We start from the raw sequence: 15,831 nt of genomic DNA, 5'->3' as shown, positions 1-15,831 counted from the left end.
CTATCAGCACAATCGTCTATCTGGATTCCATCCTGTTTTATTTAATCCATCCATCCGTCCATCGGTCCGTCTGTCTGTCCAACATGAGGGTCTGGGAACAGCCATTGAGAGAAGAACGCCTCCGGGATCGGAGCCGTAGGGTTAGGGTTACCCTAACCCGTACATCAACTCTTTTGCAGCTTCTGGAAAAGGGAGAAGCAACCAGTTGGGGTGGGGGGTCAGTAATGGAGCTCAGCCTCTTTTAGAGTCTGGGGCTCCTCAGCAGTGGGGGTTCCTGTTTGTACTGGAGGATGAAGGCCAGGTCCCACCAATCTTTTCCCTTCCTTGTTCCGCCCCTTTAGATGCTTGTTGAAGGTTTCAGTGCCTAGTGCAGCCCAATTATCCACTTCCGGCTTTAGCCCCGCCTTTTTTGGACCTCTTATAAGGACAGACCAGATGCCAGTTCCATATCTTATTTCGAAATGGCGCCATTGCACTCCAGAATGTAAGGGGGAGCTACTTCCTGTATTATCCATAGTTCAATTTAATTTAATTTGTTATCTTTTTGGATTGCAGTTATGATTAAAACATAACTATGAAACACAATATATTTGTAATTATAACAGTTTATCTGTTATATTCTGTATTCTTTTTTATTATTATTAAAGCTGCAGATGACTTTACTCCAGTTTTGAAAAGTTTGTAAGTACTTCAATTTTAGATAAAGAAACAACCATCAGTGTGAGGTGCAGCTCAGCAGAGTTAGAGGGGAAACTGTTAAAGTGTATAAAGGTGTACCTGCATTCAGACGGACTTCGGCGAAGTGCATCACCCACAATTCATTGCTGCATGTGACATTTTGAGTTAAAAAGTGGAATTATGTTTTTCATCTTTATTGAAAATTTAAAGAAAGTGAAAATAGCATGAGAAGTAACAGAAAAGTTTAATATGATAAAAATAAATAAATAAAAATAGTCACACTAACTGTGAGGAAAGTGAAAAAGAAAATGTTACACATGCAGGAAAAACCAGTTCCACTAAGGGGCTCCCTAGTGGCCGAGGAGCAATAAGCAGATGCTTAGCATGCTTATGCTTTGGGCCGGCCCTGGGCGTGGGGCGCAGCGAGAGTATTGGGACCGGGCAGGAAACAAAGCCACATCTGAACTGAGAGGTCAGAAGTCAGAGTGTTGGAAATCACTTCCTGGATCAGTTTGTTCGTCACCCATTGGCCCAATCCTCAGGCTGCGCCCTACGGCCCTCTGTGAAGTTTGCACTCAGTCGAAGTGCACATCTGCGTCCCAGTGTTCAGGTTACAAGCAGCAAATCACAAAAACCGTTTTCTAAAAATCACCTCCATTTTTAAAGTGAAATAATTTTATTTAAGAGAGTGCTTAAACTCTGCAACCTCACAAAAACTTTATCTTATACCAATAGTAGCTTAATTTAAGATTTGAAATTCGTCTTGCATTTGTAACATTGTTTTACTTTCCTCACAGTTTCTGAATATTCTTTTTAATTTCTTCTATTTTCTGCTCAGTTTATTATAGCAAACTTTTTTGTTTCTGATTTGTGCCTCTTCAGACTATTTCCATTGAATTTTGAATAAAGACAAAAAAGTTCTTGGCTTTTAACTCAAAATGTCACATGCAGCAATGAATTGTGGGTAACAGTCTGCCTGGATGCGGACTTAAGGCGGAAATAGGATCCAAAAGGGGCAGGGCTAAAGCAGGAAGTGGAGAACTGGGACGCTCCAACATGAACGCGCACAGTGGCGCAACTGCACATTATTCTGGTGGATGCGAAAACTTAGCCCCCCCCTCCCGAGGCGAGGGGTTAGAGGGTGAAACTCGCGCTAGATTTACCTCATCATGTGCGCTGAAGTGTATGGGAAATCATAATGGCGCGCCGCCCCCTCCAGATGGGGTTTTGGCGCCCCCTCTGGTGTTGCGCCCCTATGCGTTGCATGAGCTGCATACCCACTTTTAGCGCCACTGAACGCGCATCTGGCCTCCAGAAGGAGAAACAGGTGGGGGAGGGGAGCTTTGGTCAGCCTCATTACTCTAACCCTTACTTCAGTGAGGAGGAAGAGGAGGGATGAAGATTATCCTTCTGGTTTACAGAAACATCTGGATATTCGTGAAGCAAATGTTTGATCTGTCTCAAGTTGCAGATGAAGAGGTCAAAGGTCGCAGAGGAGTGACCCAGCAGGCTGGATCAGGACCAGAATGTTTGCTGAGTGAAGTTTTTTTTCTAAAGCTGAACATGCATGAAAAACAGAGACAGGGATAAACTTGGTTCTGATAATAGGAAAGTTCACAAAAATAATTCAGATTTTCCTACAAGACTGAAATCTTTTTCAGTCTTTAAAACCCAAAAATGAGAATATAAAGGGTTGGGTTTGGTTTTAAATGACTGAGAATTATTTTGGTTTATATCTGATTTTTAATCAGAATAATATTCTGATTTTCCTGAATTCATTCATTCGCACTGAGAATCCTACGGAGGCCCTAAGGGGACATGGAGAGAGAGAGAGAGAGAGAGAGAGAGAGAGAGAGAGAGAGAGAGAAAAGAGATCCCAACTTTTTTCTCCAGATCCCGACTTTTTTTTTCTTGAAATCCCAAGAAACTTTATCCGGATCAGGATCAGTACATAACGACATAATCACAGCGATAGAGGAGACACAGATATATAGATTTTTTTCGAGCTTGGGCTTGAGAATAAACACATCAAATCAGTGCTTGACAGCAGACATGGTTTCTTTATAAGTGAGAGACATCTGAAGAGAGTTTTCAGTGCGTGGGGACTCATTCGGTGCAAATCCTATTCCAACTTGGCAGTTTTGGTTGAATTCCTTAACCAGCTGGACAGCTTCACGGTTACCGATAGATGTACCCTAAATGCAGAGAGCATGGTTTTCGTGTGAGAAAAGAAGATGTGCGCTTAGTGTTGAAGGAATTGGATCCCCGAGAAACTAAGTCGGGATCTTAACTTAGTTTCTCAGGATCTCAAGAAAGTAAGTTGGGATTTTTTTTTCTCTCTCTCTCTCCATGTCCCCTTAGGGACTCCGTAGAATCCGATTGAACAAAAAGCATTTTTTAAAAATATCACAAGGTTTTCTGGCATTAGTTGGAAGATTTGGGTCTAAAACATTTAAAGCTTTTTTAACTGTTGGTTTTAGTTTTGGAGTTTGATTCATAAGTTGCATAGTAATCAAATATAACGTGATCTCTAGAGTTAAATAGTTTCTAATAAGGTTAAACTTCAACTGTCGTTTTTGTCAGCCTGAGATAAATCACTGATTCTATGACTTGGTTGTATTTTAATCCTATGTTTTTAATAGAAAACAAGATCCATTTCAGTTTTTCCCTTTTTTAAGAAGTAAACAGTTTAGAAACAGATTAAAATCAACTTCAGTCTGAAGTAACGAGATAAAAATCAGATTTGAAATATTTAAGAGGGTTATTTTACCACATAGATGGGTTAGGTTGGTAGAGTAGGAATGTTCTCTTGCTTTCCCTTTATGATGAGTGATGTCAGATTTATAAAAGATCATGAACCATCAATGAGAACTTTCCACTCTGATTAAATTAAAAAGCAAAATAAATGTGAATAATGCTTCAAGATATGCATGATAATGTTAATGGATCAGATTTATAATTAAAACTGTGGAGAATCCAACCAATCAGGGCCTGAAAAATGTCTGTGGCTTCTGGATTTTTATCAAAATGGGAGAAACAAACAGCTGACGGACAACAGAGGGCAGAACTTTATTTTACAAGATAAATATGGAAAACAAAAAGTGCTGAACAGTTTAAATAAAACCTCCATTATTAAAACAGATGAGCAACAAAACAGCAGAAACTTCCCTCTGAATCACAGAGGAACCGGATCGGAACCAGATTGCAACCAGATCAGAACCTCCCCGGTGGAGACGCTGCAGAGGATCATCTGGAGCACTTCCTGGTTCTGGTTCTGATCCGGGCCAGAACTCCACCTCTGACGGCTAACTATTAAAACCGATTAAAAACATTTCTGAGTGAGGAAAACTTCCCGGCTACCCGGCTGCTCTTTCTAGGCACTGAAGGAAGAAGCAGCTGCGTCCCAACATAAGGCGTTTAAAGCAGAAAATCTGAACGCAGGAAAGAAACTGAACTAAACCCCAAAGAAGAGAAATGGGAGGATTGTCTGAGTATGAGGAGGGAAGAGGAATAAACCTGTTAGTGCTTTTAGCATCTGGTCTGAGAACCGCGCTGCAGATCAACAGCTGAGCTCATCAATATAAACATATTTTACAACATTTGCATCCAGATTCCTGTGATTGGAGTGAAGAGGATACCGATGAAGCCAGTAGGTTAAGATGATGCTATTCCTGGCTGCTGTGGTTTATTTTTAGGCCAAAGGAGGAAAATCAATAAACTCTTTAAGTTCTCCCAGCAGGAACAGTTCAATCGAAACATTTAGCTGCTGCCGTTCTGCTCCTCCATGCAGCAGCGCCTTCAGTTCCTCAGAGCCGCCAACCTGCAAACAAACATTTCACACATCAGCTGCCTTTCAGCAAACTGACAGCAGAAAAACATGCAGCAAAAATCCAGAAAAACTGAGCTCAGTTCAAATCATTAGAGCAGTTTAAATTAAAACTCCTGCTGCTCAATATACAGTTTAATAAAAACAAACCAAATCATAACAGAAAAGTTGTAATATTACTGAATCGATGTAAGAAATAAACCCTGGCAAGTCTTAAGTCTAATTGTTTTCTGCTTCTCAGGAAACGTCAGTTTCTTCCTTCTGGATGATTATGACAGAAAAATCAGTTAAAGGAGTTTTCACAGCAGGGGGCGCTGAAGAGGACTGCTGACTGTCGCCTTCTGCAAGGAGGGAAGGCTACAACAGGCTGGCTGTTCACAGAATGAAGATTGCTGGAAAGTTTAGTGGAAGGAAGAGCTGTGTGAGAAAAAGGTTCTGAAGCAGCAGGGCTGACTGCACCCCATAGAAGCAGAACCAGTTGAACAGCTTGGAGGAAGTCCAGAAGGTTTGGTTCAGAACATGAGCTCCAACCTTCACAGAACCACTCCAGAACCCAAGAGTAACAAGAAAAGGACCAGATCCGAAGTCCAGCTTTTTCATTTGAAAATGTGTGTCCATGAATATGTGTCCCAGTCAAGGCTAAAGTTTCTAATCAGTGAAGATCTGAGGAACTGTGGGTCCTGTTGGTTCTGGTACGGTTCCATTTGGTCCAAACCCAGAGCAGCATCGGGCAGGACATGTCAGAGCATTTACTTTTCAGTTTTTCTGGATCCAAAAGATTTTTATTGGTTTGATGTAAAATTGATTTTGAGTTTTTATCAACTATAAACAAAAAACATTAAAATGATCAAAAACAAGCATTTCAGATGCATCACTATGGAGAAAATTGCAAATAAATCACTGAAATAAATTCACTTGCCATTGATATTATATTTAATGAAACAGCTGCATAATTTCTCAGGTTCCCAGAATAATTTTCTTTCACTTGGATCAAAAAAGCCCAAAATTTCCCATTGCAGATTTGAGGAAATACTTTAGTTATTCTAGATTTAGTTATTCTAAATCTCGCTTAAATACTTCACTGTGTTGAACCACAGCGCCCTCTGGTGGGCTGAAATATTCATAACCTGTGACTTCAACTGAAGTCTGAACCCGAAGCTTCAGCTCGGATCTGGAGGTTGAACCCAAACATCTGCTGGAAATTACAAGGAACTTCTCTTCATTGGCTCCCTGTTAATCCAGATTATAATCTCAGATCCTCACAGATAAAGAATCAGATCTAGTCGAGATCTGATTGATCCAGAGGCTCCTAGCAGAACCTTTTAGTACCAGACTGCAGTTTCTGGAGGTTCCTAGCAGTAGAATGGGATGTGGATCCTTTAACATTCAGACGCTCTGAATGTTTCTGGGTGAACTTTGTCGTCTCGTAATGTTTCTGATTTCTGGCCTGGATGTTTTTGCTGATCCCATAAAGACTCCTAAACTTCCAGAGAATGGAGGAAAGATCCAGTGGACGGAAATTAACCAGAATGAAGACGACGGAGGACAATTGTTTGTAAAAGTGACTTAGGGATATTTTACTTAAACTCCAGGAGACTCGGCATCACATTTCATTTTAGGATAGAATAAGCTGGCTGTTACACTCTGGCCTCTCTTCTCTCTCATATCATAGATATCATTATGCATCAGCACTTATATTTCTACACATCCTACAGTAGAAAAAGTTTATTGAAAATTTTCAAACAATATTGAACGATGATTCTCTTGTCCAGCAGTGGGGGATCAGTCTTTAGTGTTCACATGATTTCAGCACAGGTTAGGTCTGCTGCTGCAACGTTGCCAACAAGATAAAGTCTAAAGAATGACTGAGTCATGATAAAGGTGCTTTCTGAACGTTTTGTACCGACTGTCCTGAGTCACCGCTAAACAACTCTAAATAGTTTTCTGTCCTATTTCAGTTCATCCAATCTGGTATAATTCTCTGTTGCTGACCTGGTCTGATATTTTTCCTTGAGATAATTTTCACTCTGATCCTGGTTAAAACCTTCCAGGTTGCTAAGCCTGACTCAAACTGGAGAAAGACTTCTCTAGTCAAAGGAGTTGGTGTTTTTTAATGCATTTAAATCCATTAATTAATCTGCATTTTTTGTAAATGCTTTTATTAACATCAACCTGTAATTTAGACCCATCTTTACCTTAATGTGTTCATTGGTTTTCTTCCTTTATGTGGGTTTAGATTTTTGTGTTTTTCAGGTTTGGCGTCTGCCCGGCCTCACCAGGTGTTTCATCTCAAACAGATCTACCTGGTCAGACAGGTGACCCTTACCGCCGAGAGAGCTGGTCCTCCTTCTCCTGGCTCCGGGAACTCTCTCCGCCCAGTGACGTCGCTCCAGCAGGAAGCTGGTTCAGCTGGTCCATCACCTCCAGGCCTCCCTCTTCTGCTATTTGGTGGATGAGGTCATCCACCTGCTCCTGGGGCGTGGTCAGCGTCATGGCTGAGCTCATGGAGTCCTCCATCACCTGGTGCAGGTAGGAGCAGATGAGGTTAGGGAGGGAGTTTCTGAAGCATGAGAGCAGATGGAGACTGCAGCGACTCACTGAGGTGTGGACGTCAAGGTTCTGAACCTGGCTCTCAAACTTATCCATTACTGCAGAAACCTTCTGCAGATCCATGGAGTTCAGAGCCTTGTCCAGGGCTTTGGTCACCTGGCCCATGTTTTTAGTCACCTAAACCAGGAAATCACATCAATTTAACATTTATATTATACACTTTGACCAAAAATATAAAAACTAAGTGTCAAATTCTAGACTTCTGGGTGAAACAGAAGTTGAGCTGATCCAGTTGGTGAGACTCACTCCCTTCATGGTGACGGCAGTCTGGACTTTAGAGGCCACCGCATCAACTCGGGACGCCATGCGCAGCCAGTTCACACCTTCGTTCTTTTTCCTGATGGCGTTCTCAGCATAAACTCGAGCACATTCAACATTTTTCTGTTGCAAAGCCTGTTGAGAAGAAATTCTACTGTTTCTGTTTTGTAATTAAATCATGTCTTTAAGAAACACACAACAGCACTGACAGCTGTTTGGTCTCTCAGGTAATTATAAGCATTTCATATGAATAAGATTCATTGAAATAAAGACAAAGCTATGAAAGAAAATCCATTTGATGTAAAACTGTAAAGTTAGATTTTCTTTCCACCAACAAGGATTTTATTTTAAATGGACTCTTTTACTGTCACTGTAGATTAGAAGGTTTAGCTGTTTTATTTTGTCACTAATGTTTAGTGAAAATTATTACTTTACAACTGTCAGAAAACAGCTTTAAATCTAATGTAATATAGCAATGACTCAGTGGATTTTAAAAATAGTTACCTGGGTTCCAACCCAGTCTGTTCAGAGGCGGAGCTGTGCTGCCTCCTGCTGACTAATCTGCGCCACAACAACTGTTTATAGTTCCATCTACCAATCCAGAGGTGAAGACACGCTTCAGTTCAATGAACAAAACAAAATAATGTTGCTTACTCCTTCCTAATCAAGGCAACAATTGATCGGCCATTTTGGTGCCAGGTATGAACCTTCCTCTGACTGGCATGAAGGAGCAGGTGAGGTATTTCATGAATACATGTTGAGAAAATGCTGAGTCATCTTCTACTGATTCTACAAATAGACTCTATTCATGAATATGCAAACGGTTTTCTAGAAGGTAGTCTGACCACTTTAAGAATGTGAGGAGAAAAAGTGCAGCACTGGATTTCCAGCTGAAGGGTCATCATGTCCATCCTCAGGATATGATTATGGGCTACAGAAGAATGATGAACAAAAAAATATAGAAATGACTGAACAAACCTGCTAGAATTCATCATCTGATTTTACATCACAGCTGCACAGATTAAACTGTACTGATGCAGTGCAACAATGGCTAACCCTGGACTTCTTCCATGAAGACCAGATTTATAAAGTCCAAGACTAATAGACCTCTGGATCTCTGCAGCTCCTCCAGAGCTACCGAGGTTACTCTTGGCTGCTTCACAGAACAACTACATTTATACAAATACTAAATTACTAAGAATTGGACTCTGTTTATTAGTTAGGTGAGGTGTATCACTGGATTTTATTTAGGGTCTTATTTTATTTTGGATTTTATTTAGGGTTTTATTTAGGGTCTTCATAGTTCAGGGGGTTCAACCAAAATTTGGAGAACCATGAATCAGTTCTGTTCTCTGACCAACCAGCCAGCAGGCTGGGCTGTGAAAACCACTCTGCTCCATCTTCAGCTCATCAAGGACTGCAGAGCTGAGCAGATTGTGATCTACGCCTCACCCAATCTTAGCATTTGAACGCGTTAAATATGCCAAACAAGTTGAAAATATAATTGTTTACTGAGCTCCAAATTCTGCCAATTAGAAATAATCCAACCCAAAATCGGATCAAGTCATTTGGTTCTGGTCTGTTTCCTGTTTGTTGATCCATGTCAAGCCTTCCCAGCATGTTTTATCCAGCGTAGAGATGTGACAGTAGAAATGAAGAAAGAGAATAAGCAAGCAGAATAAAATCCGGACCGTCCTGAACTACACTGAGCATTAAACCGGCTCCTAATCCTCACCTTCTTGACTTTGGCCTGCTCCTTTTCTGATTCTTTTTCTGCCTTCTTGGCCAGTCTCTCAAGCTGCTTCGATGTAAACTGTGAGAAAGAAGGGAAAAAGTATCAATTATAACGAACTTTTAGCTTTTATAGACAATACGGATCAAACTTGATCTCAGGACTTACCCTCAGCTGAAAGAGTGTTTCTGGAGAAAGAGAGCAGAGTGCATTAAAATGAATGAGCTCAAACTTCATAATATGGCTGTTGAGACCATAAATACAGTTCAAGTAATGCTTTTGTTAATTGAAAACATTACAAATATTAATTAATAAACAGGTTCACTGCAAATACTAAAAATATTAAATTCCATTTTTATAAAGCATTCATCAAACAGCATCTCAGTAATTCAGAAAAATGGCCCCTTCCAACCCAATAAAAACCCTGGAGTTTAATTTTAAGGTTTTCATTAATCTCTATATCTAAATAACCAGAAAATAATAATACTGACTAGAGTTACTGAATTTAATAATTTGTGTTTTCTTCAGTTTTTCTATGCATGATGATTAAAGTTTTTCACCATTATACACAGTTTTTCATAAAACATGACTTTAAAACAAATTAGCTGAAAAGACAAATAAACAATGTTTATGATGGGCTACCAGCTTGTTTGATAAGGCTAATAAAGTCTTATTAATGTCGCTTTTAAATTGCACCAGTTCATAGCCGAAAGTCCTCTTAAGACACTTTAGAAAAACTGTCTGGTTTCTAAGATCAATAATATTAAAATCAACATCAAATAGATTATGGTTCAATATTTTGCCCAAACGTGTTAAAATGATCAAATTTTTAATGATCATTTAAATTTTATCATTAAAAGGCGTGGATGTGGAAATCACATTTCCACATTTCCAAACTAAAACTCAGCAAGTTTTAGTTTGGAAATGTGAAAAGTTCAGGAAGTCTCTGCTTTTTGACGTGTTATTAGCCAGTAATCTGAATGCAGCTGGAATCTGACCATCTGATTTAATGGTCAGATTCTGTTCAACTCGGAGCTCAACATGAAGAAAACAACAACAAGCCGCATCCGCGCCCAGGCTAGCAGTAGCTCCCAGTGATCAGTTTAAAAACAGACCAATCCCATTAATACAAAGTCTTAATCTGACAAAACAAAACCCACCTTCCATGTCGACACGAACACGATACCTGACAGTTATAGAGGATTACGTTCTTACGGTTCTTTGGCGGTTCTGAACCTGTTCTGGTTAAAATAAGCCCCTTCTTCCTTGTTCCACTGCCGTTCTTCCTTGTTCTTCCGCCTCCTTTTCTTCTTCTCTGGATGTTTTTTTGGCTGTTGGCAACCTGCGTGAAGATACGTTATCGCCCCCTATTGGGCTGACGTGCAAACAGTCGACAACCCGTCAACTGGGAGAATGCAGAAGAGCTCAATATTTTCACACTATCTGTCTCATACCACACTGTCACAACAAAGTGACCCTTTTACCGAAGGTTAGAGTTAGGGTTGGTTATTTTTAAAAATGAAAGTGACATACTGCAGTTTACAGGTCAAAATCACTCAACCAAGTTTATTAATATTCTGTGCAGAAAATGAGAGCTTACAAATGATAACACTGTTGGACATGTCAGAACCTGAAATTAAATCTACCCCATTTTACCAACATATTAAAATGTAAATGTTAACATTTTAATTAACATTTGGTTATGATGAAGTCCATGTTAAATAATCACACTGTAAATTTTATTTATTAGTGTATCTCAAGGATAATGATAACACACATTTTTAAAGCATGATAGGAAGAAAATATTTTCTAATAAAAATTAAACATATATGTAAAATGAAATTAACTCATAAAATATGTATAAGAAGTGATGAAAGAAAAAGGGGGAAATTATACATTATTTTCCTCAACAATTGTCATCAAAATCATCAAATTGTAGTTTGGGATAACTATTGGTCAGAATTAGAGTTTCAGAGGGAAGTGTTTCCATTACATTAACATTAATCACATTTCCTATCATCTGTTTAAGAAGGGGAATCATACAGCAAACCAGGATCACAAGGATTAGTACAGGTGTGAGGAACTTTATAGTCTGTTCCCAATTAAGTGTCGACTCAAAGTGCACATAATGTGTTAGGGTTACATGCAGATGGGTTGCACAGCGGTGCAGTTTGTACCACTGTTTATTTGTACCACTCATTATTTTAAAAATTGCTCACTCAAAATAACTAAAAATGTATAAGTGCTCAAATTACCAAACTTGGTGTATATACTCTCCTCAACCCTCTGCAGGTACCCACCATGTTTGGAAGTCCTAGCCCACTCCCTTCATATAGCTGCCATAGACTCCCGTTCATTTTTCAGCTTAGTCAAAGTCTGGCTGGGAACATCCTATTGAGCTGGGACTTATCCCTAACCTCAGTGGCCTCTTACCTCAATTTAACCAGATTTTATTCCATTTTTCTTTTGAGCTCTGTTTATATATGTTTATATATATATATATATATATATATATATATATATATATATATATATATATATATATATATATATATATCACAACTCTGCTTTAAAATCTCATCTCTGAGCCTCTGTTGGATGAAGTAGCTTTATCTTAATGCTGCTCTGAGGGCTGGAACTTGGTTTTAAAAGTCCACTTTTATTTAATTTTATTTCTCTTTAAACTACATTTTTCAGACAAATCACAGCTCAGCTTCAAAGCTAATCTCTGAGCTTCTGGTAGGATAGGTTCCAGAAATGTATGTTAATGCTGTTCTGTATGTCAGAAATTGACTTTAAAATGTCTGTCAATATTACCCATAATGCATTGCATGGTGAGGCTTCAGATTATAGCTTCTAGTTTGGCTGTTTTTGCTGCAATCCCTAACATATTATATACTGTGGCAATCAGCATGAGCTCCTCTCTTTGATTAGATGGCTTAGAATCACCTTTGAAACATGTAGGAAATTGGCACCATGACTGAGAATGGGTTCTGCATTGTTGAACTGCTGCCTGCTGCAAGTTTTATCACAGAAGACTCCTCTGCTGGCTGGTTTGGGTAGGTCTTCTCCCTTTGTGAATGTGGTCATGTACCCTTCTTGGACAACATTACTGAGTATTCTAGAGGTCTTGCGGTGTATGATGGCACTAGAATGGCTCTTTGCTCTTACTCCATGACTGATGGTTTGAACTCCTGGAACCCTTTCTGTGGCTGGTCCAAGTTCTCCTTCCTTTCTTGGGAGGTGGCTTGGGTGGTGACATCTTGCTATGGCTGCTTTTCTTCATCTCTCTTGGGGGGGAGTGTTGTATGGGGAACTTTAACAACATGGTGGAAATCAGCTGGTGCACAGTTCACTTTTGCTAGCTTGGCAAAGGTGAGTCAGCAGACCACCAAGCAGGCTCCCGGTACTTGACGCACACCAGACCAGCAGAGAATCTACGGAGAACGCTTCTGCTTCCTGGGCATGCTAGTTCCACCTTGCGGTGTTAACGGATAGCGTGTTTTTGAAACCAGGGGCGTGGTACGTATCAGCCTTCCCAGGTTCCGCCTATAGGAACAGCACGTGGGAAAGGTGACTCTAGGACTCAGGAGTCTTAAATGCAGTCCAGTCTTCTATGAGGAATAGCCTCACACACACAACATGCATGCCAACTGGGATTCTGTCTTCAATCTTACAGTTCGACTATTAACTGCAAAAGGAATGAGTGTTAATTTCAGGAAATCTTCAACTTAAAGGTCTGCTAAACAGCCTTAACCTCCTAAGACCTGAGCTCTTGTATTAATAAATGCTTTGATTTTTTTTAATTAGGTCCCAATCAGCCCAAATGTAAAATTTGTTTTACATGATGAAGTTGAGAAGTTATGTCCACATATGAGGACACTCAATTTAAATTTCAGACATTCTCACAACTGATTAATGAATCCAAGACCTCTTTAGTTCTGTTCACATTAGCATTATTTCTGAGTTCAGAAACAAAATGATACAGTAGTTATAACTGTTTCAGTAATATGGCCCATTCAAAGTCCTACTAACAGGTATGGGAAGACATGGGTCCCTAAAAAGTAAAATCCCTCAAAGTAAATTGCATTGCTGCTGTTCTAAACAGTTTTCAATTTTTCAATATGTTATGACACTTGAAACATTGAATTCAATCGTAATCTACTTCAAACTATTTTTCCCCTTATGGGAACATGCTGATACTTATCTATAAACAGCTTTGTAACAATTGCAATCTGCCTGTAAGCGGAGCACCTTGCAAATAAAACTGCACCCAACTTGTTCTGATGTTCTTTTGTTGGGATTTTTTTTTTTGTTTTTATATTGGGTTTATTTCTCTAGAGTCTTCATGTTATCCTGTCCTCCCCTTCATTCTTCCTTGGTGTATCTCACAGGGATTAAAGAGCTCTGGCCAGGGTCCGGATTTCCGGCTTTTCAAACAAAGCGACCAAACGGCCCACCTCAACTAAACTGTAGATAATAGACAAAGATGTCTGCCAATCAGAATTCTAGCTCTCGTGTACTTGACCAATGACTGTAAAACGTTTTGTAGAAAAGAAGCGCATGCGTTCAGTTCGGCAGTTAAATCAAATGTGATATGAAAAAAGATGGAGTTTGTCTCACCCAGTAAAGAAACATTACTTGAGAAAGGAATTAAAAACAAGTGGCGCTGGGCATGGCGCGGAAATTTTTCTTACTCATTTTGCTGTGTGTGGCTCAGTGTTGGCGCGCAAGTAACCAATGATTCACTTCCTGCTAAAGAGCCCCCTGGTGGTTGAAGAAAAATCCACATATAAACAGCTTATAGTCCGGAAAATACGGTAAAAAAAAAATCTGAATGCTCTCTGGTATTGTTCAGGGGGCCGGACCAAATGTTGAGGTGGGCCGGATCCGGCCCACGGGCCATAGTTTGGGGACCTACAGTAATAATAAAATAATAGCCTACAAATTCTTTGGTGGGGGCGGTGAGGGACCTGGATATGGGATGGGGGGCGCTGGCCTGAAAAAGGTTGAGAAACTGATTTAGTTAATGTTGCATGTTCTAAATTACTTGCAAAAACATTGACTGAAAGGACTCTTATTTTTGATTTTTGCCTATATGGCTAACCTTTAGCGCACAGACATTATACATTTTGTTGAGTTGAAATGTATTGAAATCTTAAGTTTGAGTGTTTAGCTAATTGTATTGTTAATTGTAATTAGTTGTATTGTTAGAAGCAATTATTTGCACTATTCAAAGACACTTTTAATTAAACTGTGGCAAAAGCAACAGTATAGTTCATTTCTATCACCATTAAGTTTCAGGCTCAAATTTTTTTTTTTACTTTAAGCCCTGATCTCATTCCCTGATTATTCTCTTTATTTAAACCCACCTCTTTGTTCCTCGTCGGGTCTAAGTTGTAGTTCCAGTCAGTCCATGTATCTTATGTTCCCTGTTAGCCAGTGCTACCAGTTTGACAGCTTCACTGTCCAGTCAATTGTGCTGCCTGTGTTTTGGAACCATTGTGGCTAGCTTTTTCATTAAAAGCATTTTTTTTCATCTTTCAATCTGGTCGTACGACGTCTTCCTCACCGCACCCCAATCCAATTCATGACACTTGTACTTTGCATTGCATTTTTCAAGTTTCCCGCCTTTGGCATATGGGCATTAGCTGTTCTGTGGACTGAGACATGGAGCAATGCCTTCACTGGGTGCTTTTTCCATTGGAGTAAAATGTCTGGGTCCAATTCACACTCTGAAGTCAGTTATCAAGCTAAGCAAGACAATTTTGGCTACTCCCATGCAAAACTCCATGATGCTCTTCTTGGTGTGCCACACAGAGGTCTTTGCAGTACAATAGCCAGTGTTAAGGAACATTTCTCTGAATTAATTTTGGAAAAAGTTTGGCTCTCTTCCTTTATCATCCCAGGTTCTCCTGATGGGCTGTGTGTAGTCACACAAAAACGAGTGCAGACACCACAGAATTGCAGTTTAATCCAATATAGAAGACACACATACTGTGCAGAACCCTCAAGCTCTGGTAGAGGACCCGAGCTCAGAGGATGAAAGAGACCACCCGCGGAGGGTGAGAAGGGAATTTTATATATATATATAACAATACTTTTCAACATTTGAACACTTACAATTTTCAAATTGAGAACATTGATTGAGAGTAATTGAAAATAAATTTAAAAATTACTCTTTCAAAGTTAAACCAAAAAAACACATTTTTCACTTCACACTTCAAATGACACTTCAAACAAATATGAACCACAGGACAAGTGCTCCTTCCCTTCCAGCATTGAACCCTGCAAGCATGCGTAGGTGGGCCCCACATGGGTTTCTGCAGTGGAACCCACGGACAAACCTGTATGGGACCAAGCTGGTCTGGCCACCTTTCCCCCATGTGTGGCCCACCTACGCATGCTTGCAGGGTTGTGGAGAGGATTTTAATACAATTTATTTTGGGTCTATCTTTTGTTTTCTCGCATGCAATTTGAACTTAGGTGTGTTCCAGAGGGTCCTTTTTGAAAGCTTGTATGATGGGATCGGGCTACATTTAGGCAGTTGTAGGATAGTTCTTCTGGGTTTCTTGGGTTTTCAACTAGGCGTTTTCCACGCTGGAAAAGAAGATGAGGCTTCCTCTCATTTCGTCTCCTCTCCAGTTTCACCGCAAAGCCTGGGGGGATGAGGTAGGTCCAGCCTGAGGGGGGGAGGTAGGTGAATAAAAGGATTTGTGAATGTTTC

At 39.9% G+C, this 15,831-nt stretch overlaps 1 protein-coding gene across 1 annotated transcript; it reads right to left on the bottom strand.

Moving 5' to 3' along the window:
- Nucleotides 1-3,723: 3,723 nt before the first annotated feature.
- On the bottom strand, nt 3,724-10,440 carry chmp1a (charged multivesicular body protein 1A). Its single transcript, XM_014967657.2, has 7 exons — nt 10,265-10,440; nt 9,273-9,292; nt 9,108-9,185; nt 7,361-7,507; nt 7,103-7,231; nt 6,831-7,024; nt 3,724-4,498 (listed from the first exon to the last, which is right to left on the bottom strand). Exons 1-7 carry the CDS (start codon nt 10,269-10,271, stop codon nt 4,477-4,479), a joined length of 597 nt encoding a protein of 198 aa, XP_014823143.1. The 5' UTR covers nt 10,272-10,440; the 3' UTR covers nt 3,724-4,476.
- Between the last annotated feature and the right edge of the window lie 5,391 nt (nt 10,441-15,831).

This window comes from Poecilia mexicana, unplaced genomic scaffold (assembly GCF_051168715.1).
Source record: "Poecilia mexicana isolate PSO_F unplaced genomic scaffold, ASM5116871v1 scaffold_6, whole genome shotgun sequence".
Taxonomy (NCBI): Eukaryota; Metazoa; Chordata; class Actinopteri; order Cyprinodontiformes; family Poeciliidae; genus Poecilia; species Poecilia mexicana.
Note: the sequence above shows the minus strand (reverse complement) of the source record. Positions and strands in the feature narration are given on the sequence as shown.

Excerpts from the sequence above, each read along its gene's own strand:
- chmp1a (XM_014967657.2), bottom strand. Across the intron at positions 9,186-9,272 it reads AAACACTCTTTCAGCTGAGG|TTTACATCGAAGCAGCTTGA; the intron begins GTAAGTCCTGAG and ends TCTTTCTCACAG. Across the intron at positions 7,025-7,102 it reads ACCTTGACGTCCACACCTCA|GTGATGGAGGACTCCATGAG; the intron begins GTGAGTCGCTGC and ends TACCTGCACCAG.